Genomic DNA, 25637 nt, shown 5'->3' on the forward strand with positions numbered 1-25637 from the left:
TTGGATCAGGTGAGTTATCATCATCTTCCTCCTGTAAGAAAACACATTCACAATAGGGTTAAATTAATGAGGAGGTCTGATGTTTTAGTTAAACAAAAATAAACACAAACTCAAATAAAAACAATTATTGTATGCATTTGTGACACAGTTCTTAAGACAGTTTACAGGTGCACTTAAGACACTAAAGAGACTCTTTCTATTGACTCTGTGTTTCTGATCAACTGTGTGAAGATGTCATAAACCTGCTGCAGGAGTCATGAGAACTGCAGATGTGAACAGAGCAATAAACTGCAGTGTCTGTAATGTAAGACACCTAAGACAGAGCTACAGCAAGACAGAAGGACAGTTGATCATCATCCTTACAGTGACAAACCACATGTGACCATATGAACCCTCATGTGTTCAAGAAATTGTCTTCAGCTGCTGGACACACAAGAGACATTTGATATTGACTCTCTTCCCTTAAAGGAGAAGTCCACTTCCAGTACAAAAATTTACAGCAGAACAATCGTTATTTTCATTTAAAATAAATAAATAAATAAATAAATAAATTATTTTTAATCTCAAACACTCGTCTTGTCTTACTCTGCCTGAAATCTGTGGATTCTGATTCAAGACAGTTAGAGTATGTCGGAAAACTCCAATCGTATTTTCTCCCTCAACTTCAAAAATCATTTCAAAATCATCCTACGTCACTGCAGAAGTACTGACCCAGTCTTTGCAAAGTGAACATGCAAATAAGATCAAACACCCTTAACAAAAAAGGTTAAACAGCGACATAGGATGATTTTTGAAGTTGAGAGAGAACATCTATTAGAAGTCTATTATATGGAGAAAAATGCTGAAATGTTTTCCTCAAAAAAAAAAAAAAAAAAAATTTACAACTGAAGAAAGAAAGACATGAACATCTTGGAGGACAAGGGGGTGAGTACATCATCCTTCAGTTTTTTGTTGTGGAAGTGGACTTCTCCTTTAATGTTCAAAATTTAATCCTAAACCTGCAAATATCACCCTACATCGCTTTGCGGAAGTGAACATGCAAAAAAGGTCAAATGCCCTTAACAAAAAAAAGGTAAAACGGCGATGTAGGTAAATTTTAAGGTTGGAGGAGAAAATGAAATGGGAGTTTTTCGACATACACTAACTGTATTGATCCGGATTACACACAGCATGCATGCACATGGCAGAGCTAGACAAGACGAGCATTTGAGGTTAAAAAGTATATAAATTTGATTTTTTTTTTTTTAGAAAATGACCGATCACTCTGCTATAAGACCTTTATTCCTTGGCTGGGATCGTTTAGAGCCCTTTGAAGCTGCATTAAAACTGCATTTTGGACGTTCAAACTCATGGACACCATAGACATCCACTATATGGAGATAATTCCCGAAATGTTTTCCCCAAAAAATATTTTCTTTACGACTGCAGAAAGAAAAGCATGAACATCTTGGATGACAATGGGGTGAGTACATTATCTGTAATTTTTTTGTTCTGGAAGTGAACTACTCTTTTAATACAATGTCTTAAACTGCATCAAATGGACATTTTCATTACTATAAACTTGAACTATTGTCATTTAAATATCACATCTAGAATTCTTTAAACTGATCTATTGGTGTTTTCTAATAAGAAAATCGCTCTGTGACAAAAGTTGCACTTTGTGTTGGCAAATTAACTGTTACTTAGTTGTTTTGACACTGTCTCAGTAGTAAATATCTGCTTCTGCGTTGTTACTAATTAATCATATTTTGAAATAATATAATCTTACTGAAATCATAAAATTATATCTTGTTAAATCATCTGTATGTAATACTTACAATCTGTTATAATACTGTACGGCTCCTGCGGTTACGGTAAACCACACCAACAGCTACAGCAGCAACCAGCAGAACAGCAACAACAACTACTCCTGCTACAGCAGCTGCAGACAAACCTGAATCTGGAACAGTTAAAGACAGACAGTCGTTATTACTAGAGAGTGAATGATAATAAATCCAATATTTGACAATATCAAATTATATTTACTGCTCGGGGTGTGTTCATAGTGTGTGTGTGTGTGTGTGTGTGTGCACATGGATGGGTTAAATGCAAAGCACAAATTCCAAGTATGATACACCACACCTGGCCACACATCACATCACTTTCACTTCCTACTTTAATCATCAGTTTGCATGAAATTGGTTTAACTGTTAAATGGCACATTTTGTATTTTCTTCTAGCAACCGCAGTCAAAACAACATCACAGCATATTTAGCTCAACAGGAAGCAGCATGATTCACAGGTAAACTGGCTGAAATTATTCATTATTACTTCTTTAAACGGTCTACAACACAACACATATTGGATTATAATTATTAATATTATTAATTATTATTTTAATTCCTTAAAGGAAAATGCATTGAATGACTTAGTTACTTACCAGTGATAGAAACACTGAATCTCTTCACTCTGGTGATACTGAATGTGCTGCTGTTGATGTTGATCTTGAGTTTATATTCTCCAGAGTCTGTGATTCTGATGTTTGTGATGGTCAGAGATCCAGTCTGATGATCCACCTTCAATCTGTCTCTGAATCTCTTATTACACTGATCATCTGTACAGATCTTACTCTGATCTCCAGTGATTTCAGCGATGAGAGTGTCATTAAAATACCATGTCATCACATTATTTGAGCGTTTTGTTACACCAGCATCTAAAGTGACAGATTCTCCCTCCTTTGTTTCATATAGTTCAGTAGCAGGAACATCTGAAACACAAACCAACAGCTGCTGGAGGATCTTGTTGTAACGCCAAGCCAGCAGAGGGAGCCCTCATCCTAGGACTGCCTGCACGCTCCCTCTGCTGCTTCTACTGCTACTTCCTGTTTGTCACTATTTAAAGACTGGCCATTTGCTCAAGACTCTGCGAAGTATTGCCAGTTTACCTGCTTTACCGAGCGTTTACATTACTCTGTTGGATTATCTGTTGCTATTTTGCTTTGTTTATGGACTATTGAGTTTACGGATTACCCCTGTCGGATTGTTTGCTATTTCTGGGCTGACTTCACGGTATTCGACCCACTGCCTGCTTTATCTCTCTGCTGCTTGGATTACCTTTGTGTTGTGTATGTTATTGGCCTGCCTTTCTGGTATTGACCCTCTGCCTGCTTCTCTGTACTCTGTCTACGTGAATAAACAACCGCAAATGGATTCTACTTCTGCCTCAGCGTCCTCGTTACACATGTATTTTAAACTGCATTTTCACTGTCACTGCTCTTGATGATTTTTAGTTTATATTCCCCAGAGTCTGTGTTTGTGATGGTCAGAGATCCAGTCTGATAGTTCAGCTTCAGTCTTTGTCTAAATCTCTCAGTTCCTATATTACACTTAACATCTGTGCAGATCAAACTGAGATCTCCTTTCTGCCCTTAGAACATCTTTGTCTAAGGGAAATTCCCATCTGCTATCCCTTTAACATGTTACTTTTAAAATTGACAGCCCTAATTGTAATACTCATGATATGTAGAGCATCACACTACATATGCATGGATAATGCTAAGTGGATACAGTATTATTGTATTTCACTGTAAAGATGACAGGAAGAAACTTTTCACCTACAAGTATGTCTAGATCAAACCACATCTTTGGGTTAAAACCACCCGAAGTTTCAGTTTGACTCAGAAGATGAGCTGCAAGAGTGAGATGGAAGATAGTATTAACTTTTTGTTTTGTTTTTACCATACACAATAACACAGCAAAGCAACTACTTTTGACAAATGCTCAGTATTAAATAATAAAATGAAAAATACTTTACTTTTAAGTGTTAACAAGTGCTAGAAGAGCACGTATATGCAAGTATAAATCATTTGTAAAGTGTCTGTAAAGAGCTTACAAGAAGGGTTAACATGTTGTGGGAGGTTTCACACCAACTCAAGTGCTTTCAGCAGACAGTTTCATTAGATCAGACTTTTCAGAAAATGATTTGCTTTATGTTTGTGCTGGTGGCGTCTGACTGGTAAGTCATAAATATATTTGTTTTATCAGAAACATCATTCACAATTGTTAAATATCAAGGTGATTTAAACTTAATATACTGATAATGTAAATGACTTTGTAGCTGCAAAGCCTCTTAATCAGTGTAAAATCTGTTTGTTCATCAGGTGTGTTTGGTGAGTTGGTGTCTGTGATGGAGGGAGATTCTGTCACTTTAAATACGGATGTTACTGAAATATATGAAGGTGATGACATTCTGTGGAAATATGGAGCGGAAACATCGATCATAGCTAAAATTAAAAAAAGAAGAAAATCTTCTCCACATGAGATTCATGATGGGAGATTTAGAGACAGACTGAAGCTGGACAGTAAAACTGGATCTCTGACCATCACTAACATCACAGCTGAACATGCTGGACTTTATCAACTAGAGATAAGTGGAGCGAATCTGATATCGAAAACATTCAATGTTTCCGTCTATGGTGAGTAGAGATGTCATTTGACCTGTCCTTCAAATTATTAAAGGAATATTCAGTACAACTTGAGATCAATCAACAACATTTGTGGCATGATGCTGATTACCAAAAACATTTTTTTTCCTTTTAGTTGTTTATGGTGAAGGACTTAATGCTTTCAGTTATCCTGCAATGTTGACTGGCTATAATTTGTGTAAAATTGAATAAAGGAAAAGTTAAAAAAGAACAGCCATTACTTCATATAAAAATTGACCATCACAAACATCACAACTCAACATACTGGAGTTTATCAACTAGGCAAGGCAAGGCAAGTTTATTTATATAGCATTTTTCATACACAAAGGTAATTAGGGGAAAAAAAGATGATATAAAAACAATACTTCACAAAAAGGCAGTAGAATAATCATAAAAACAATAATCACAACAATAAAAAAAATAAAAAACTTTTAAAATGATTTAAAAATTGATTTAAAATAAATTTAAGACAGTTAAAAACAGAAAATGATTATACATAGTGCAAGCAGTTTGGACGTATAAGTGCTCATTCAGTAAATGCACAGCTAAACAGATGAGTTTTGAGTCTAGATTTAAATGTAGTTAATGTTTTAGCACATTTGATCTCTTCTGGAAGCTGGTTCCAACTGCGGGCAGCATAATAGCAAAAAGCGGATTCCCCTTGTTTTGTGTGAACCCTTTTTTTTTTAAACTGACTCGATCCTAATGATCTGAGTGGGCTGTTGGGTTTATATTCAGTGAGAATATCTGCAATGTATTTAGGTCCTAGGCCACTGAGTGATTTATAAATGAGTAAAAGTACTTTAAAATCAATTCTAAATATAACTGGAAGCCAGTGTAGGGACCTGAGGACTGGTGTGATATGCTCAGATTTTCTGGTTCTAGTCACAATCCTGACAGCAGTGTTCTGGATGAGCTGCAGCTGTCTAATGATTTTCTTGGGAAGGCCATTGAGGAGACTATTACAATAATCCACCCTGCTTGTGATAAAGGCATGAACAAGTTTCTCCAAGTATTGACTGGAAACAAAACATCTAATTCTTGCAATGTTTTTGAGATGATAGTATGCTGATTTAGTTACTGCTTTGACATGACTACTGAAACTAAGGTCTGACTCCAGAATCACACCAAGATTCCTGACTTGATTTTTTGTTAATTTACCACTAGAGTCAAGGTATGCATTCACCTTGAGAACTTCCTCTTTGCTTCCAAATGCAATTGGCAGAGGGAATCATTGGGGCTGTAGTCATTTGGTGATAAGGCTAGGTAAATCTGGGTATCATCAGCATAGCTGTGATAGGCAGTTTGGTTCTTTCTCATTATTTGACTTAGTAGGAGCAAATACAGGCTAAACAAGAGAGGTGCTAGAATTGAGCCTTGAGGGACTCCGCATGTCATGGACGTCCACTTAGACTTATGCTCTCCTATACTCACATAATAACCTCTCGCTTCTAAGTATGACCTGAACCAACTGAGAGCCATCCCAGAAAGCCCGACCCAGTTTTCCAGTCTCTCTAGAAGAATGTTATGATCGACAGTGTCGAATGCAGCACTAAGATCTAGTAGTACCAGCACTGATATTTTGCCAGAATCAGAATTTAGGCGAATATCATTTATTAGCTTAACAAGCGCTGTCTCTGTACTGTGATGCGGTCGGAAACCAGATTGAAAATTGTCCAGGTATCCATTTGAGTTTAAGTAGTTGTTCAACTGATTGAAAACTACCTTTTCAATAATCTTGCCTATAAAAGGAAGATTTGATATCGGTCTATAGTTGCTCAATAAGGATTTAAGGTGCTGTACTATTTCTTCCAAAGTTTTGCTATCAGTTGCTTCAAAAACAGACAAAGTGACTTCTTTTTGAAATTGCGGTCGTATCTGTCTAACCTCTGCATAACTTGAGGACGTGCTAATCACCTTTCTGATATTATTGATCTTCTCGGAAAAGGAGGAGGCAAAGTCATTGCATTTGCTGTCAGAGAGCATTTCACTGGAAATCTGACTTGGGGGGTTGTTGTTTGTCTCTCAACAGTAACAAAAAGAGTGTGAGTGTTGTTTATGTTACTGTTTATAAGGTTTGAGAAGAACTTCTGTCTTGCTGTAGCTAGTTCCACATTGAAAGCATGAAGGCTGTTGTGAAAGAAAAATTCATTTTACTCATCTATGTGCTTATGGAATATTGTGTAAGGGTCTGTTTTGTTTAAACCTGCTATAAGGATGATGTAAGAGAAGTGTATTAGGGCCCTAAATATAAAGATTTGAATCGTGGGAGTATGACGTAGCAGAATGTATTTGTCTGACTCATGAAAGTTACCGTTAAGGAGATGTAACCTTGAAGGCTAGGGAGGAGATATAAATTGGAGTGAGTCCTCCCTTCTGGGTCGCACTCTGCAGCAACCTGTGTTTCTGTGTGACTGTCTGACCTTCTTTGCAAAGAATACATTATAAAAGACATTGGACTGAGTTTGTCTCTTACTTTGGTGAGTCGGTTTGATTTTGCCACAACACTGTCTTTATAGATGAATTTCAAGTTTTGTCTTCCGCCACATCTGCTCAGCTTTTCGGCATTGTCTTTTCATACTCTGTACTGCTGTTGATTTTCTCCAACATGATTTTTGTCTGCCAGTCATCTTACTGACTTTCACTGGTGCAATATCATCAAAGACATCCTTAACTTTTGAGTTAAAGGACTCCAGGAGAAGATCAACAGAGTCTGCAGAAATGCTTGGCATTGAAGATATAGCCTTCATAAACAGCACACTAGTGTTTTCGTTAATACATCTCTTTCTGACAGAGACGGATCTAGATTCAGTGGTAGCAGAGATCAATATATCAAAGAAAATACAGAAGTGATCAGATAGTGCTACGTCCTTAATGACAATGGATTAAATGTTTAGACCATTACTAATGAGTAAATCAAGAGTGTGTCCTCGATTATGTGTGGGTTCATGCACATACTGAATCAGGTCAAAAGTGTTTAAAATGGTTATAATTTATTTTGTAGTTTTGATTTCTGCATTTTCTATGTGAATATTCAAAAGTGATGCCATTACTTGCTCTTGTGAATTTATTCTGATGTTAATTACATTTACTTACAAATTCTCACTGTATATAGCAGTATGTGCATCAGTGTGTAAACAACAGCCATAGCAAAATTTGTGTCAGCTTATTTACAGCATCATAGGGGATGTGGAAAGCCTGTTGCACACTGCTGCACACCGTTGCACACAGTTTCCAGGAAACATGTCTTTAACCCAGAAACCATAGCAAAACATTGGTTTGAGCTTGAACGTTCCACAGAACTGAGAGCGCCAGAACAATTAGAAGAAAACGATGTGTGTGAAGCTAAAGAAAAGTCATCCTGTGTACTGCTGCACAAAACTCCAGTAAATCAGTTCTTTGTTTTAATTCAAGTCATCACGAGTCCTTATTACTTGCTAAGCAAAGAAGGCACGACAATATTAAAGTTTGTGCCTTACAAAAGGTAACTATTTTGACATTTGCATAGATTTTTTGATCTCCTGACCTGCTTTTTTACACTTCCTGCAGATGCAGCAGATCACGACTGCAGCTATAATCAACAGAGAGCCAGCAGAAGCAGCAGCAGAGATCAGGACTATCAGAAATATAGAGTCTGGAGGAAATGAATGAGACTGAAAGAGAGAGTCATTAATGTAAGTCATGAATCAGTCTGAACTACAACAAAAGGCAGTGCTGTTGTATGACAGAGTTTGTTGATGATGTTGTGTCCTGATGGGATGGGAATTAAGCTTTAGATTTGTTTACTATTATTAATAATAATAATAATAATAATATAGTTTAAAGATACATATGTTTTAGGTATTCTGTTTGGTTTTATAAGCTAACTTGTATTATTGGTTAACATGATTATGTCAGGGTTCTGTCACTTCAGTCAAGGTTTCATGTGGTTTTGTGACAGAGGCCTGGCACTCCCATCATGTCTTGTTTTTATGTTGTCTGCGTGCCTTGTTTCTTGTTGGAGCATGGTGTGTTCAGATCCCGCCACTCACGTCTTGATGAGTTTCGGTTTCGTGTCGGGGTTCGGACACTCATGCTCCATGTTCTGTCTTGTTGTGGGAGCATGCGGTCTCGAGTACGCTCTTTTGTCCATGTTTGTTTTTGTGTTTTGTGTAGCACGTGGTTCATGTTCAGCCGCGTGCTTTTCTTGTTGTCTTGTGGTTTTGTTGCACGCAGCTCATGTTTTCAGCTGCGTGCTTTCATGTCATGTGAACACACAGCTTAGGAGTTACCTTAATTAGCTGCGTGTTTGTGTCTTATTTTGCACATGGCCGGTGATTTGTTTTGCTGGTCATATAAATCTTACAAATCTGGGGTTATTAAGTCTAGAGAAAGAGATCTAGGCGCACCTAATCAGAGGAGCAAAAAAGAAGTGACAGCAAATAGATAAAAGCAGAAGTGAAGAAGAAGTGCCCAACCCTGTTCAGCATGGGGGCACATCTGCATCAACGCATGACTACCTAGGAACTGATTAATGATATGCTATAGTTTTATTAACCCCCAAGACACAGGCTGTACAGGATATAACAGTTTGGACATAGGTCTCTAGAGACCCAAACATTTGAATAGTTCAGATTCAAAACCAGATAAAAGCCATCTTGGTCAAAAACACATAGTATACGTCCATCAAATACTTTTCCTTTAAAGTTAAAGATTAAAGAGATAATTTGAGACGACATACTGCTGACCAGAAAGACTACGTATGCAGTACACAATGTACATGTTGTCTTGTTAAATCATGAAAGAACTGAGTACATAACTCTTAAGAATTAGTAATTAATATAAATGCAAATAAGAATTCATTAAGCATTTCGTAATTAATCCATAATGCATAACTTATACGAATATGTAAATTTCAAAACCCCAACACATCAGGTGGCGTCGCATTACGTTTTAAAAACAGGTTACAAAGTTTGTTTTAGCTATATGGGCACTCAGTATTCTTCTGTTGTAAAATACATTTGGCCAAAATCTCATTTTGAGATGAAATGCTCTTGTATGCATAGGCTATTTAAGTGTATTGGCTATACAGGTGCTGGTCATATAATTACAATATCTTCAAAAAGTTGATTTATTTCACTAATTCCATTCAAGAAGTGAAACTTGTATAATGTACACATTCATTCCAGGCAGACTGATACATTTCAAGTGTTTATTTCTTTTAATTTTGATGATTATAAGTGACAACTAATGAAAACCCCAAATTCAGTATCTCAGAAAATTAGAATATTACTTAAGACCAATACAAAGAAAGGATTTTTAGAAATCTTGGCCAACTGAAAAGTATGAACATGAAAAGTATGAGCATGTACAGCACTCAATACTTAGTTGGGGCTCCTTTTGCCTGAATTACTGCAGCAATGCGGCGTGGCATGGAGTCGATCAGTCTGTGGCACTGCTCAGGTGTTATGAGAGCCCAGGTTGCTCTGATAGTGGCCTTCAGCTCTTCTGCATTGTTGGGTCTGGCATAATCGCATCTTCCTCTTCACAAACCCCATAGATTTTCTATGGGGTTAAGGTCAGGCGAGTTTGCTGGCCAATTAAGAACAGGGATACCATGGTCCTTAAACCAGGTACTGGTAGCTTTGGCACTGTGTGCAGGTGCCAAGTCCTGTTGGAAAATGAAATCTGCATCTCCATAAAGTTGGTCAGCAGAAGGAAGCATGAAGTGCTCTAAAACGTCCTGGTATACAGCTGCGTTGACCTTGGACCTCAGAAAACACAGTGGACCAACACCAGCAGATGACATGGCACCCCAAACCATCACTGACTGTGGAAACTTTACACTGGACCTCAAGCAATGTGGATTCTGTGCCTCTCCTCTCTTCCTCCAGACTCTGGGACCCTGATTTCCAAAGGAAATGCAAAATTTACTTTCATCAGGGAACATAACTTTGGACCACTCAGCAGCAGTCCAGTCCTTTTTGTCTTTAGCCCAGGCGAGATGCTTCTGACGCTGTCTGTTGTTCAAGAGTGGCTTGACACAAGGAATGCGACAGCTGAAACCCATGTCTTGCAGACGTCTGTGTGTAGTGGTTCCTGAAGCACTGACTCCAGCTGCAGTCCACTCTTTGTGAATCTCCCCCACATTTTTGAATGTGTTTTGTTTCACAATTCTCTCCAGGGTGCGGTTATCCCTATTGCTTGTACACTTTTTGTTACCACATCTTTTCCTTCCCGTCGCCTCTCTATTAATGTGCTTGGACACAGAGCTCTGTGAACAGTCAGCCTCTTTTGCAATGACCTTTTGTGTCTTGCCCTCCTTGTGCAAGGTGTCAATGGTCGTCTTTTGGACAACTGTCAAATCAGCAGTCTTCCCCATGATTGTGTAGCCTACAGAACAAGACTGAGAGACCATTTAAAGGCCTTTGAAGGTGTTTTGAGTTCATTAGCTGATTAGAGTGTGGCACCAGGTGTCTTCAATACTGAACCTTTTCACAATATTCTAATTTTCTGAGATACTGAATTTGGGGTTTTCATTAGTTGTCAGTTATAATCATAAAAATTAAAAGAAATAAACACTTGAAATGTATCAGTCTGTGTGGAATGAATGTATACATTATATAAGTTTCACTTCTTGAATGGAATTAGTGAAACAAATCAACTTTTTGAAGATATTCTAATTATATGACCAGCACCTGTAGACTAGATGGCAAATGCTAACCTACTCTCTCCGGTGCCGGTCCCATCTCAGACCTCAAATACATAAAATATGAGCCTTTATTGACAGAGTGTTTCTATAGCGTAAAGGAAATGCTGTAGTTATTCAAACAACAAGAACTTTATTTACCCTTGCAAGACTTGCTCAGCTGCTGTGGATCTTCGTTCATTCCGTCAAGATAGAGGGGGTGGAGTTTGACTGACAGCTTGAACGGATCCAACAAGATTTAGTCACAAGCTTGTTTTAAACCTCTCACTGCCTAAATATTTGTAAAACAGGCATACAAACGTAAAGGGTGACCAACAGGCATTGGTTTATTGAAGAAGAAGAAGAAGAAACAAAATAAAACAAAAAACAAAAAAACGTGGATGGCTGTAGGTGTTTTTATCCTGATATTCCATCTCCAGAGGTAGAGAGAGACTGATGCTGAGATCAGACACACTGATGCTGGACAATAAACTGTTTCCTTTGTACCAGGAGAGAGACACATGATCACCACTGAACACAACAATGAACAATTCTGCTGTGATGATGATGATGATGGTGATGATGGTGGACACTGTGAAGAGTTACTGATGACGACTGGAACAGGCTGACAAGCTGCAAAACATCAGATAATAAAAAGGATATCGGTCAGTGAGTGTTTCCATCATCTCAAAATACAAAATGAATAAACATTTGAATATGTAAATAGCTGTAGGAATATTCTAGGATGCTACCCTTTTAAAGGTTCTAATTTAGTTTGTAATGTAATGTTTTTGTTCATTAAACCTTCACTTATTTGATCCAAAATACAGAAGAAAAACTGTAGTATTGTAAAATGTGATTACAATTTAGAAAAATGTTTTTAATTTTAAAAATATTTTCATCATCATTACTCCAGTCTTCAGTGTCACATGATCCTTCAGAAATCATTTTAAAACGGTGATTTGATACTCAGTTATTATCTCAGTTATTATCAGTTATTATTTTCTTTGAAATATTTTCTAACAGTATAAGTCTTTACTATCATTTTGTATCAGTGTAACAGATCCTTGTAATTAAATTGTAATTTATTTCAAAAAAAAAAAAAAAGAAAGAAAGAAAACTTTTCATTAATCTCTGTTAATCTCCAAATGAATGTAGAAACAACGTAAAGTCAGTATATCTTAAATATTTAATTGCATATTTTTATTCAATTTTAAACATAAATTTTATCCTGTCCACATTACAGTATAATTGAAAGCTATCGATTTTAACATATGTAGGCTTTAAAGGGGTCATCAGATGGAAATTTCACTTTCACATGTTGTTTGAACATTAATGTGTGTTGTCAGTGTATGTACAAATCTACCCTATAATGATAAAAATCCATGCAGTGGTTTTTAATTAATCTGTAAAAATAATATCCCCTTTTTCAAATTGAGCCAATCTGTCACACTGACAGAGGTCGCTCCCACAATAGTTGACTGACATGAGCGTCTTACCTCAGACAACTGTCATGAACCAGAAAAGAGTTCAGGCAGAGTAAGACAAGACAAGCGTTTAACATTAAAAAGTAAATAAATTGTATTATTTTTTATGAAAATAACCAAGCTAGATAAGAACCTGCTGCCTTGGTTGGGATCGTTTACAACTGCATTTGGGATCGTTTGAAATAAATTATTATAATTTTAATTCAAGTGATAAAGGATTTTGCAAACAGTAATTAATGTTGAGTGCTACTCAGCATTCTAACAACGGAGAGAGAGCTGAACAAATCAACACGGCAATTTATACTTACACATACAGTACATTTACAGTATACAGCACCAGTACATCAGATTATGGAAATTTCACTAGTCTATATGTACAGTAAACTGTAGCACATGTACAGCTTCAAATGTGTGACTGTCAAATTTTGATCTGAAACCATTTTTTACAAAGGCCTATGTGTACTGCATTTTTGCAGAACTGAGAAATGACTGCCTGGAGATATAGTATAGTGTCAGGAGACCAAGAAACTTGAAATTTGGCCAAATGTGCAGAGGATGCTAAATTATTATTATTATTATTATTATTCCTATACTGTATTATGGTATTGTGGCATATCAAGTTCATACACAATTCTTTGGTATTTGAACTTGTCTAGTGCTTTTTATCTACTGCAAGATTACGTTAAAGTGGTACAATGAAAATCATTTTTTTTCCCCAAGTTAAATGCTGATTTATACATCTGTATCTGTTTTTTGTAATAGAAATTATAATAATAAACAAAACGCTTCCACTGCTAGAGAAAGCGGCAGCCACGCGATCGATGATTCCATCGGTTGTAAATATATATATATACAAACATGAAGCAAAAACATTTTCTGACAAGTCTGATCTAATGAAACTGCTGAAAGCATTTGATCTGGTGTGTGAATCATCCCATGACATTTTAACCCTCCTGGGCTCTTTACAGGCACTTTTACAAATGATTTATACTTGCATATAAGTGCTCTTCTAGCACTATTTTTTTTATTTTATTATTTAATACTGAGCATTTGTTAAAGGTAGTTGCTTTACTGTGTTATTGTGTAAAACACAACAAGAAGTCAATATTATCTTCCATCTCACTCTTGCAGCTCATCTTTTGAGTCAAATTGAAACTTTCTGTGGTTTATTTTCTTCAGAGATGTGGTTTGATCTGGAAAACCTGTAGGTGAAAATCTTCTTTGTGTCAGTTTTACAGTTAAATAAAATAAAACTGTATTCACTGTATTCATTAACCATGCATAAACAGCATTACTTTATACAAGAAGCTGTTTATTTTACACATTAATTTGGTGAAAATTATGGAAAAAAAAAATAACATGTTAAAGAGATAGCTTACCCAAAAAAAAGAAATGTATCCCATGATTTACTCACCAAGAGTATTTATTTTCAAGCTTAAGGACTGGTAAATCTTCCACTAGACAAAACATTTTATCAGACATTTTGCAATGTAAGAATACAAATAAATAAATAAATAAATAAATAAATAAATAAATAAATAAATAAAGATTTACTTATAGGAATAGAAGGAAATTAAGTGGTGGATCAAATAGCGATAAATAAATAAATAAATAAATAAATAAATAAATAAATAAATAAATAAAAACATCCAGACATAGAATCTAATGTTCTGATGATTAAATTACAAATAAAAGTGCTAATTCAAAAAAAAAAAAAAAAAAGAAAGAAACATTAAATGGTATGTGGGATAGTGAGAATAAAGGATGACATTTTTATAATATTAAAAAAAAAAAACAGTTGGAAATGAGAGGAGACAGCATAATATCTCGTAATAGCACTATAGCACTTCATATAGAAATTAATCAGATCTCACTTCAGAAACTGTTAAATAAAGATGCAACTATTCACATACTATTTACACATACTATCTCAAAGATACAATATTAATAAACAGGATTTAAAGAATTATACTATATATTTTTAAATTAACTAATTATTTAATTTATTTATTTATTTGAAGTTTTCCTTTAACATCAATACTCCACACGCTACCCTAGTAGGCGGCGGTATATACACGTAAAGCTGGTTTGCCAACCGCCATAATACGTCAAAGAAGAAGAATCATCCCACTGGAAAGGGATACAGCTCCGACCGGAAAATAACAATGAAATTAATTGTTCTACCTATTGGACTGTGTTTTTTAAAAGTCTACAGCTACCCCAACCCTAAACTTAGCCCTTACTATAATACAAAAACTATTTATTTTAAACAAAAATAATTTTATTGTTGTAGCCTACACTGTGACAAAAATAACGTTAGATTGATGTGCGCATGCCCAGTAGCTGTATTCCTTCTAGCCTTAACCCATTGGCTGGGTAGAGGCTAGCAGGACATTACGCTTTTTCCGGAAACTTACAATGTTTGTGACAAAAATGGCGTTAGCCTTTACCCACTGAGAGATTCTGCGTTTATTTCAGCTTTTAGCGTTAAAGAACAACGCCACTTATGATTTATGATATTTCATTCTATTCCTGAAGAAAATACTGATGATAATGAAGCTCTTCTTTATTGTACTCGGAGTAACGTTAGCTTGGTTTTTACGCGACCATGGTGAGATCTTACAATCTCTCTTCCGCCCATTTTTGTGTCCATTTAGGCCTATAGCTATAGTTAGCCTTAGCCATTTTCCGGAAAGTTACAATGTTAAAATGATGCAATCAAATTAAAATAATAATAATAATAAAACTGCTCGTACATGTGTGTAGCATCTTTCTGTGTATTGTGATTAAAATGCAGTGGTTTGTTCTAGTTTCTAATGGCTATTTATGGCTGGCAAATTTTCTCAAATCACAAGATGTTAGTTTTAGGCCCTGCTTGCAAGTGTAGAAATTAAACAAAGTATTTTGATTTCCCTACTGTAGAATAAGGTTGAATAATATATACCTGTGAAATACTCATTTACAAATACAAATTACTTGTACTATTATATTCTAATTTGTTTGGCTTCCAAATTCACCAGTGTGAATGTAATTTAGACGGAGCCACTATATCACAACTAAAAAGAGGATTGAGTCCATTTTAAACCTCAAGTACAAGTCAATTCACCAGCTTTTTCTTTGTTTAGTTTGCACACTGAACCTGTGTTGGAGCTCTTCATTTTGAAAACTCAAAGTGCACCAGATAGATGAATTTAACTTTAAAATGTACAACATTTTATTGCATGCCCCTAGAGCAGTGGTGCTCAACCCTGGTCCTGGAGATCGACTTTCCTGCAGAGTTCAGCTGCAACCCTGATCAAACACACCTGAACCAGCTAATTAGGATCTCAAGGAGCACTTGATAACAGACAGACAGGTGTGTTTGATTAGGTTCGGAACTAAACTCTGCAGGAAAGTCGATCTCCGGGAACAGGGTTGGGCACCCCTGCCCTAGAGGGACAGAGGTCCACCCATCACAGTCTCATAATATATATTGTTGTTTGTTTCTTCAGGTCTGTCTGGTGTTTATGCAGACAGTGTGTCGGTGCCGGTGACGGAGGGAGATTCAGTCACTCTACACACTGAGTTTGAAAGAAAACACCAAGAGAGTATTAAGTGGTATTTCAGCAGCATTCGCATCGCTCAAATCAGTACAGATTTTGTCTGTATAGATGTTCAGTGTAATGAAGTTAATAAGACATTCGGAGACAGACTGAAGCTGGATCATCAGACTGGATCTCTGACCATCACAAACATCACAAACACAGATTCTGGGGAATATAAACTAAGAATCAGCATCAGTGAAAAGATCTTCAATGTTTCCATCACTGGTAAGTCATTTAATGAGTGTTCGAATGCAGTTTAAAATACAAGATCCTCCAGCAGCTGTTGGTTTGTGTTTCAGATGTTCCTGCTACTAAACCATATGACATAAAGGAGGGAGAATCTGTTACGTTAGATGCTGGTGTAATAAAACACCCAAATAATGCAATGACGTGGTATTTTAATGACACTCTCATCGCTGAAATCACTGGAGATCAGAGTAAGATCTGTACAGATGATCAGTGTAATAAGAGATTCAGAGACAGACTGAAACTGGATCATCAGACTGAATCTCTGACCATCACAAACACCAGAATCACAGACTCTGGAGATTATAAACTCAAGATCAACATCAACAGCAGCACATTCAGTATCACCAGAGTGAAGAGATTCAGTGTTTCTATCACTGGTGAGTAACTGATTCAGTCAATGCATTTTCCTTTGAGGAATTAAAAAAATAAAATAAAATAAAAATTACAACTCATTATGTGTTGGGTTGTGGACTGTTTAAAGCAATAATGAATAATATCAGCCAGTTTACCTATCAGCCATGCTGCTTCCTGTTGAGCTAAACATGCTGTGATTGACTGCGGTTGCTCGAAGAAATTACAAAATGTGCAGTTAAACCAATATCATGCAACTGGTGATTAAAGTAGGAAGTGAAAGTGATGTGATGTGTGGCCAGGTGTGGTGTACCATACTTGGAATTTGTGCTTTGCATTTAACCCATCCAAGTGCACACACACACACACACACACACACACACACACTATGAACACACCCGAGCAGTAAATATCATTTAAAGATATTGTCAAATATTGGATTTATTATCATTCACTCTCTAGTAATAACGACTGTCTGTCTTTAGCTGTTCCAGATTCAGGTTTGTCTGCAGCTGCTGTAGCAGGAGTAGTTGTTGTTGCTGTTCTGCTGGTTGCTGCTGTAGCTGTTGGTGTGGTTTACCGTAACCGCAGGAGCCGTACAGTATTATAACAGAATGTAAGTATTACATACAGCTGATTTAACAAGATTATCATTTTTTGATTTCACTAAGATGACATGATTTCAAGACACATTGTAACAACACAGAAGCAGATATTTACTACTGAGACAATGTCAAAACAATCAAAAACACAAAGAACTGCCAAATAAACTAAGTAACAGTTAATATGACGACACAAAGTGTTAATAGAAAACACCAATGGATAAGTTTAAAGAATTCTAGATGTGATATTTAAATAACAATATTTCAAGTTTATAATAATGAAAATGTCCATTTGATGCAGTTTAAGACATTGTATTAAAAGAGTAGTTCACTTCCAGAGCAAAAAATTACAGATAATGTACTCACCCCATTGTCATCCAAGATGTTCATGCCTTTCTTTCTGTGGTCGGTCGTAAAGAAATTGTTTTTTCAGGAATTATCTCCATATAGTGGACTTCTATGGTGTCCACAAGTTTGAACGTCCAAAATGCAGTTTTAATGCAATTTCCCAGCTGAGGAATAAGGGTCTTCTCTAGCAAAGCGATTGGTCATTTTCTTAAAAAAAAAAAATTAGATAGATGTGTACTCTTGTGCAAAAGCGATGTAGGATGATATTTTTGTAGGTTTAGGAATAAATTTTGAACATTAAAGTCCACTTCCAGAACAAAGATTCACAGATAATGTACTCACCCCCTTGTCATCCAAGATGTTCATGTCTTTCTTTCTTCAGACATAAAGAAATTGTGTTTTTGAAGAAAACATTTCAGGATTTTTTTTTCTATATAGCAGACTTCTATGGTGTCCCGAGTTTGAACTTCCAAAATTTAAATTAAAAAAGTTTAAATGCGTCTGTAAATGATCCCAGCTGAGGAAGAAGGGTCTTATCTAGTGAAACAATCAGTTATTTTCATAAAAATAATACAATTTCTATACTTTTTAATGCCAAACACTTGTCTCGTCTCGCTCTGCCTGAACTGTTTTTGTTCCGGTTCATGACAGTTAGGATATATTGAAAAACTCCCATCTCATGTTCTCCCTCAACTTTGAAATCGCCCTATATCGCTGTTTTACCTTTTTTGTTAAGGGTGTTTGATGATCTTTGCATGTTCACTTTGCAAAGACTGGGTCGGTACGTCTGCAGCGATGTAGGATGATTTTTGCAGTTAAGGGAGAAGTTGAGTTTTTTGACATACCCTAACTGTCTTGAGTCAGAATACACAAGAGTTCAGGCAGAGCAAGACAAGACAAGCCTTTGAGATTTACGTTTTTTTTTTCAATGAAAATAACCGACCGTTTCACTAGATAAGACCCTTCTTCCTCAGTTGGGATCGTTTACAACCACTTTTGGGATTGTTTAAAGCCGCATTGAAACTGCCTTTTTTGAAGTTTAAAATCAGGACACCATGGCCGTCCATTGTTGAGAAAAATCCTGAAATGTTTCCCTCAAAAAACATAATTTCTTTACAGCTGAAGAAAGAAAGACATGATCATCTTGGATGACAAGGGGGTGAGTACAGTGTAAATTTTTGTTCTTGTGTGTCCAGAAACTGAAGACTTTTTCGAACACATGAGGGTTCATATGGTCACATGTGGTTTGGCACTGTAAGGATGATGATCAGCTGTCCTTCTGTCTCACTGTAGCTCTGTCTTAGGTGTCTTACATTACAGACACTGCAGTTTATTGCTCTGTTCACATCTGCAGTTCTCATGACTCCTGCAGCAGGTTTATGTCATCTTCACATGGTTGATCAGAAACACAGAGCATCTTCACACTGGTGTTTTTCAGAGTCAGTAGAAATGTCTCTTTAGTGTCCTAAGTGCATCTGCAAACTGTTACTGTGTTAAGAACTGTCACAAATGCAAACAATAATTGTTTTTATTTATTGAGTTTAAGTGTTTATTTTTGTTTGTTTAACTAAAACATCAGACCTCCTCATTAATTTTACCCTTTTGTGAATGTGTTTTCTTACAGGAGGAAGATGATGATAACTCGCCTGATCCAAAAGACATTTGTTTGAGGTAGATGGGATGTCCTGAAACTCTGTTCACTCACAAAGTGATCCCAAGATGTATAAATATATTTGAGAAATAATGTGAGCAACACTGTACTGGCAACAGAACAGTGAGTGCTTGATGTGTAGTTATGTGTAGTATAGTTATAGTTATACTTTATTGCCTTTTAAGCTTTGCCTATTATACTTTATTCATACAGAAACAGAACAGTGAAACATCTGTTTCATGTCTTTTCCACAACAAGAAGCATTAATGTGCTGATATTCTTCTATTAGTCCTCACTGCACTTACACAAAAACTGCATTAAGTGAAAAAGAAAACAACTTTATCAGCTGAGAGTCAGAAGATGCAATCTTGACTGAAAGTGACCTGACACGCTCTGCTTATTTATTTTGCTATTGTTTCTTATTTAAACACTAACGCTTAAATCATCCACTTTCAACAGAAAACACTGGTTAACCAACTTTGAATAACAGATTTTTATATGAATTGTTAGATTTTGCTGTATTTGGCTGAGCAGTGGTTTGGGTGGCTCGCCATATGTATTGGATTTCTCTAATACATAAAATAAGTAAGTTTGACCAAAGTTCAGGGGAAAAGAGTTTATTGAAGAAAGTCATGTAACATAACCATCTTCTAGATCTTAACCCGTGTAAGGGTTCGAAGCTTCTTCCTAGTTTCTTCCAAAGTTCTCCATAGCTTCTGCGTAGCTTCTCTCATAGGGAAAGTAAGACTGTCTGTAAGACAGAACTTTATACCTAAAGACAAATAAGAGATCCTGCAATCCTCCAGAGGTCTAGAAAAAGTTCCTGAGAAATGGTGTTCCTTTGTTATTCTAAATGTATGGACCATTTGGTTCACACCTTTACAGAGACAGTTCCTGTTGATTGCATCTGGGGCACAGTCACAATGTAAATGCATCTGTCTAAAATTTACACATAATCTTTCAGTTCACTAGAGCTACAGCTTAAACCTATGTGCATTAATTTAAATTATAGCTGCAAGCAGCATTTATCAAGGGTCAAGTGCCTTTAAAGCAATGACTGAAAAAAAAAAGTAATGTTTTCTTTAGCAAGCAACTACTTGCATCATTGAGAGAGGAAAAAAAAAACATTTACAGCCAACACAGGCAGTTTACAAAGGAAATGTATGTGTTTTAGTGCTTTTTAACATGTGAGAAATGCCAAGGCACCCCCTGGTGGCAGGTGTTGTTTTTTTTTATTTTTTTTTTTCTCTCCTCTCTCTAGGGGTGAGATTTAATTAAATCTGCCTCCTTGTCTGACAGCTGCTCAAAACATTGGATGACGGCAGCTGTGGTTTCCAATATACACAAAAGTCCTCAAAGATAGTCTTGGCACATTGAACAAAAACACCACATGACCCTTTTTTTTTTTTTTTTTTTTTTTTTGGATGGTTATAGCCAATTTTTATATTTTTCCATGTTATAGTGCCACAAAGTGGTCAGTCACTGTGTCCTTTTTCATGTGAACACAGAATGAGCTACATATGTGTGCTGAGTTTGAAAATATCTCAACCTGGTCACAAGTTACAGACATTTTAGTAAAAGTGGCTCCAATCACTTTTAGGTTTTAGTGCCCCTTAGCGACCAAGATTTAAAATTACACCTTTTTAGATTATGATTGACAGTTGGATTCCACAGAATCTTTCTGCATGGGTGTTTGGTTTTGATCAGGTGTGTGTATATATATGTATATGTCTATGTCTATATCTATATCTATATCTATATTAAAAAATGCATACATTTCCTTTGTAAGCTGCCTTTGTTGGCTGTAAATGGTCTTTTCTATCAATGATATAGTTTATATATAGTTTATATATATATATATATATATATTTTTTTTTTTTTTTTTTTTTTTTTTTTTTTTTTTTTTTTTTTCAAAAAAAAAAAAAAAAAAATAGGCATGATTGAATCATATATAATATAATATAATATATAATATATTTTTTTATTATAATTATATAAGAGGATTATATAAGATGATATAAGAGGATGTCAAAACATGATGTCTTGCAGAGTTGAACTCCTGGTTCAGGTGTGTGTAGTGTGTAATCGGGATTGGAGAGAATTTGGTTTTAGTTATGAAAATGATGTGTCTATATATGTATGTTTACACACACACACACACATACATACATACATGTATACATGCACATGCACAATTTATAAATCATGAATCATGAAACAACTGCTAGAAAGTCAAAGCCATAAAGGTAAATCTGTGTTCCAAATTTGAGGTAGATGTTTCAAAAAAAAAGAGGCCAAATCTAAAGATGACCATGTTGTGAAAAATAGTACAAATTTTAATTTTGAAGCCTTAAAAGCTGTTACCAAAGACTGCATTATTTTATAGATAAATGGCTATGTATTTAAAAAAAACAAACAAAAAAAAGAAAAAAATATTCAAAGATTATTGTCATTGTGTTTTTTTTTTTCCTGTGTATACTATGTATACAAACCTATATTTATGTTTTGTTGTTTTGTCATTGTTTTGTTTAAGATTCATCATCCATCTGATGAGTTATTTTTATATTGTCTGCATGTGTCTTGTGTCTTTCAGTTCTGTTGTGATCGTCAAGTGTGATTGTGTTTCTTTTCTTTTTTATTTTAATTATTATATTTTGATCCAGTGTTTGTACTGTAGAATATCAACACATTTTGATGAATGTGATTGCTTTCCTTCAGATGAATCCATTTTTTCATGATTCTTTCTTTTGGCAGCATTATTGTTTCTTTGTTGATTCATCTTTCACTTGGTGCTCATTTTCTTTTGTTTTCTCTGAATTGTACATCAGTCAAGAGACTGAAACCAACACATGGATTTTCTTTTCTGAAACAAAACTTCAAAGATCTTTATATGTATATGTGATTACATTATTAAAAACATGATTCACTCCATTTTTGTTTTAATTGATCATAAATAAATCATAAATGGCTTTTCTTTTCCTTCAAGGATTAATATTTATATGCTTCTGAAAACTGAATGAATACTAAACCTTTCTTGGGCCAAAGTTTGTGGCTGTGTTTGAAACCACCTACGGAGTAGGTACTTCATTTTAATTCAGTATTTATTTAACAAGCGCTAAAAGATTATGTACTATTTAGCCTAAATGCATGAAGTATCAATGTGATCCGGACATCATCCGCCATGTTGACATTATCGTGTGACTTAAGACATTATAACAAGCGCAACAACTTACAAGATATGAGCGACAGGTGTGATTCATCCAAATGTAAATATCTTGATATTGATGAAATTTGCTCATTTTGTGGTCTTGATGAAACAATGTTTTTTTTTTTTTTTTTTTTTTTTTTTTTTTTGTGATTGTGAAGAATATCCAATATACTTTGGGTTGTAAGGATCCATCCACTGGCCCAAACGTGGAGTCCAGTTGTCTGGTTGAAGGTTTAATGCATGTTCGGTCTTTTCACAGCGCTTCTGCAAAGTCCACTTAGTTTATCAAGGTTTACTTTCAATTTCCATCTAGCTCCATGTTTAATCTGACTCCAATTTCATATGATCGTAAATTTAGGCGGGTTCTCTAATTTAAACTAATCACAAATACAGATTATGTCTTAATTTGGATATTTGATTATTCTGGATCAGACTACACTTTAATCTACTAGAAATAATGATTTCAGAAGAGATCCGATTGAATCAAATATAACAATTTATTTGTCAGGTAAAAATGTATCATGCCAATTACATAGTTTAACAATGAGAATCCAATTTAGAATTAAATTCAGTTCCAATTAAAATAAATACATAACATAAATTACGCAAAGATAAATCTAAGAGTGGGAGATGCATACCTGACCGCAGAAAGACACACAGCAGTGTGTGAGAGATTTAGAGCCAAAGCTCCAGAGACTCTCACACACAGTGTGGGGTTCTTCTGAATACAGAATCCCCCCGTAATGTTTTGTCACTTCACTTATATACCCAGACCAAAACAAACAAATCTTCCAATCAGTTGTAAAAACATAAAAGACCTTTTGGTTTGTCAGGAGATCTCATGCCCCAGGGTCACACCTGGCTGGAGATTCTTACCCGACCCTAAGGGGAAAACACACCCCTCAGCAGCAAAACACAATTCTACAAAAGTGTTCAGTCTTCCTCATAATATAAGTGACTTCTGTGAAATTGAGACCATTTTACCAATCGCACTAAGACCTTTAGAATGATACCAAACATGAAAGGGAAACTTCAACATATCCACAAAATGTAACACATGTAATATATGGACATTCGTAGTGACTTTCAGTGGAACCTTTTGGGGGAAAAGTGTGAGATGCAGGAAGGGAGAGGAGAGGGAGGAAGGGGGTTGTAAATGAGCAATAGAGGTGGTGTTGTTTGCCCTCTTTGAAGATCTCTTCTCCAGATTAGTTTTATTGTTTTGTTGCATGGCATCTGTTTTTGTCAGGGTTCCTGCACTTTGAATTCATGAGGAAATAATTTCACATCTTACAGGGTTGATTTAAGTTCTTATATTTTAACCTTACTAATGTGACCCAAAGTTTTATCCTCAAAACATTTTTTATTACAAAAAAAAAAAAACCTAAATCGTTGACTCTTGAATACATTGTTAATTTCTTTATGTCCATAATTTTTTCATCCACAAGCAAAAGTGGCTTAAATTTCCTTCCCCCTCCTCTTTTTTCTTGTTAAATTTAACTCTCTTGTTTCATCCCTCAGGGTTATAGAAAACAAAAAAGTATATTTTTATGCATTATGATGAGTTATTCAAAGATATTTAACCTTGTCTATGTGCTTTTTTAAGTGTATATAAACTATGTATACACTATGTAGGAAATCCATATTTATGTTTTTTTTTCTCCATTATGTTTGTTTGTTGTTTAAGATACAACCATCTTTTGTGGTGGTTTCTGCCGCTTCTGTGAGAAATCACTCGAAGTCTTAAGGTTTTGATGCCAGAAGATAGACTTTATTGTCAGAGACAATGAAGCCGAGAGACTCAGCAGAGCATCTCCAGAATCTGTATCTGCACACTCTTTTATACAGTTGTTTCCACAAGGCGTGTTTAACATAGTCCTTCTACCCCTATACAATGCATACATTTTTCTCAGGAAACGTGTTCATAATATCTGAATAACTTGATTATTCTCCCACATGCCTCCTTACATTCATGGTCATGATGGTAAACTAACTTAATTACACATTACACTCTTTTCTGGGCCTCTTTATGTCCTTCTGCAGGCCCTCTGTACATACAAGAGATACATGATTATAATAGTAGCTTACACACATAGCTATATTCACATTGATTATACTTGTTTACTTCAGACTTTGATTAATAAAAATCTTCTACACTTTCCCTGATCTTATATATAATTATAATTTCTGCAGTAAAAACAAACAAAAAAAAAAAAAAAAAAAAAAAAAGGCATGAGGGACAGGTGCACTAACACCACATAGCATACTTGCTACTTAAAAATTAAGATTACCCCAGAAAGAATTACATTACTAGCCCACTCCAACCCTTACAATAACAATGATAAATGCTGATCAATAATTATACTACTTTTTATTTTTATTTAGATAAGACCCTTCTTCCTCGTCTGGGATCATTTAGAGCCCTTTAAAGCTGCATTTAAACTGCATTTTGGAAGCTCAAACTTGGACACCATTGAAGTCCACTATATGGAGAGAAATCCTACAATGTTTTCCTCAAGAAACATAATTTCTTACTGACTGAAGAAAGAAAGACACAAACATCTTGGATGATAAGGGGGTGAGTACCTGTAATATTTGTTCTGGAAGTTAACGTCTCTTTTAAAGGTGAGAATCGAGATATTTCATGATATATTTAATGCGTTTGGGAATGTTTCGAATAAAAAGGAAAAAAAATAAAACATAAGTGTATGGCTGCTGTCTTACATGATGACTACACGGTCTATTATAACCTACATACTTATAGCAGCCTAGATATTTAGCCTATTTGCGCGCATCAGTGAGTAGCTCTCAAAACGCGCGTTTTACTTTCGGTTTCGATTTAACGCTTGCGCGAATTTTCGCCGTTGCTGCGTGTATTCTACAATACAAGAATGCCTGTGCGTTAATCCGCCTCAGGATACAGTGAAAACGGATTTTTGTGTTTTTGTACCAGAATTAGGAATTTCAGTGAAGAGAAGAACTACAGATCACTTGGCAATATACAGTAGGGTTGATGAAGAAAGTAATT

General features: G+C 35.5%; 2 protein-coding genes and 1 long non-coding RNA gene across 13 annotated transcripts in view; 2 read left to right on the plus strand and 1 right to left on the minus strand.

Moving 5' to 3' along the window:
• LOC127154068 (uncharacterized) overlaps nucleotides 1-25637 on the minus strand; it is a 301907-nt gene that overhangs the window by 26 nt on the left and 276244 nt on the right. For all 7 annotated transcript variants that reach the window (XM_051095465.1, XM_051095467.1, XM_051095468.1 and 4 more), the window contains one exon: nucleotides 1-31. This exon is cut by the window's left edge and continues 26 nt beyond it. In XM_051095465.1, the coding sequence (XP_050951422.1) occupies nucleotides 1-31 (31 nt within the window). The remainder of the gene's footprint in view (nucleotides 32-25637) is intronic.
• On the plus strand, nucleotides 1947-6448 carry LOC127154080 (uncharacterized). The gene is made up of 3 exons (XR_007825431.1): nucleotides 1947-2281; nucleotides 2730-4453; nucleotides 4578-6448. It is a non-coding gene; the product is annotated as an uncharacterized LOC127154080 (long non-coding RNA).
• LOC127154073 (uncharacterized) lies at nucleotides 14982-25140 on the plus strand. Of its 5 annotated transcripts, none has more exons than XR_007825410.1 (6): nucleotides 14997-15227; nucleotides 16108-16425; nucleotides 16500-16826; nucleotides 17286-17416; nucleotides 19375-19421; nucleotides 24995-25140. XR_007825410.1 is itself a non-coding variant. In XM_051095479.1 (5 exons), exons 1-4 carry the CDS (start codon nucleotides 15164-15166, stop codon nucleotides 17408-17410), a joined length of 825 nt encoding a protein of 274 aa, XP_050951436.1. In that variant the 5' UTR covers nucleotides 14982-15163; the 3' UTR covers nucleotides 17411-17416; nucleotides 19375-21295. The 5 variants fall into 5 exon arrangements, 3 of the variants coding, with proteins under 3 accessions (XP_050951436.1, XP_050951435.1, XP_050951434.1); XR_007825409.1 differs by lacking the exon at nucleotides 24995-25140 and adding an exon at nucleotides 20663-21295 and having other exon boundaries at nucleotides 14998-15227; XM_051095479.1 differs by lacking the exon at nucleotides 24995-25140 and having other exon boundaries at nucleotides 14982-15227; nucleotides 17295-17416; nucleotides 19375-21295.

Source organism: Labeo rohita, chromosome 22, assembly GCF_022985175.1.
Source record: "Labeo rohita strain BAU-BD-2019 chromosome 22, IGBB_LRoh.1.0, whole genome shotgun sequence".
NCBI classification, from domain to species: Eukaryota; Metazoa; Chordata; class Actinopteri; order Cypriniformes; family Cyprinidae; genus Labeo; species Labeo rohita.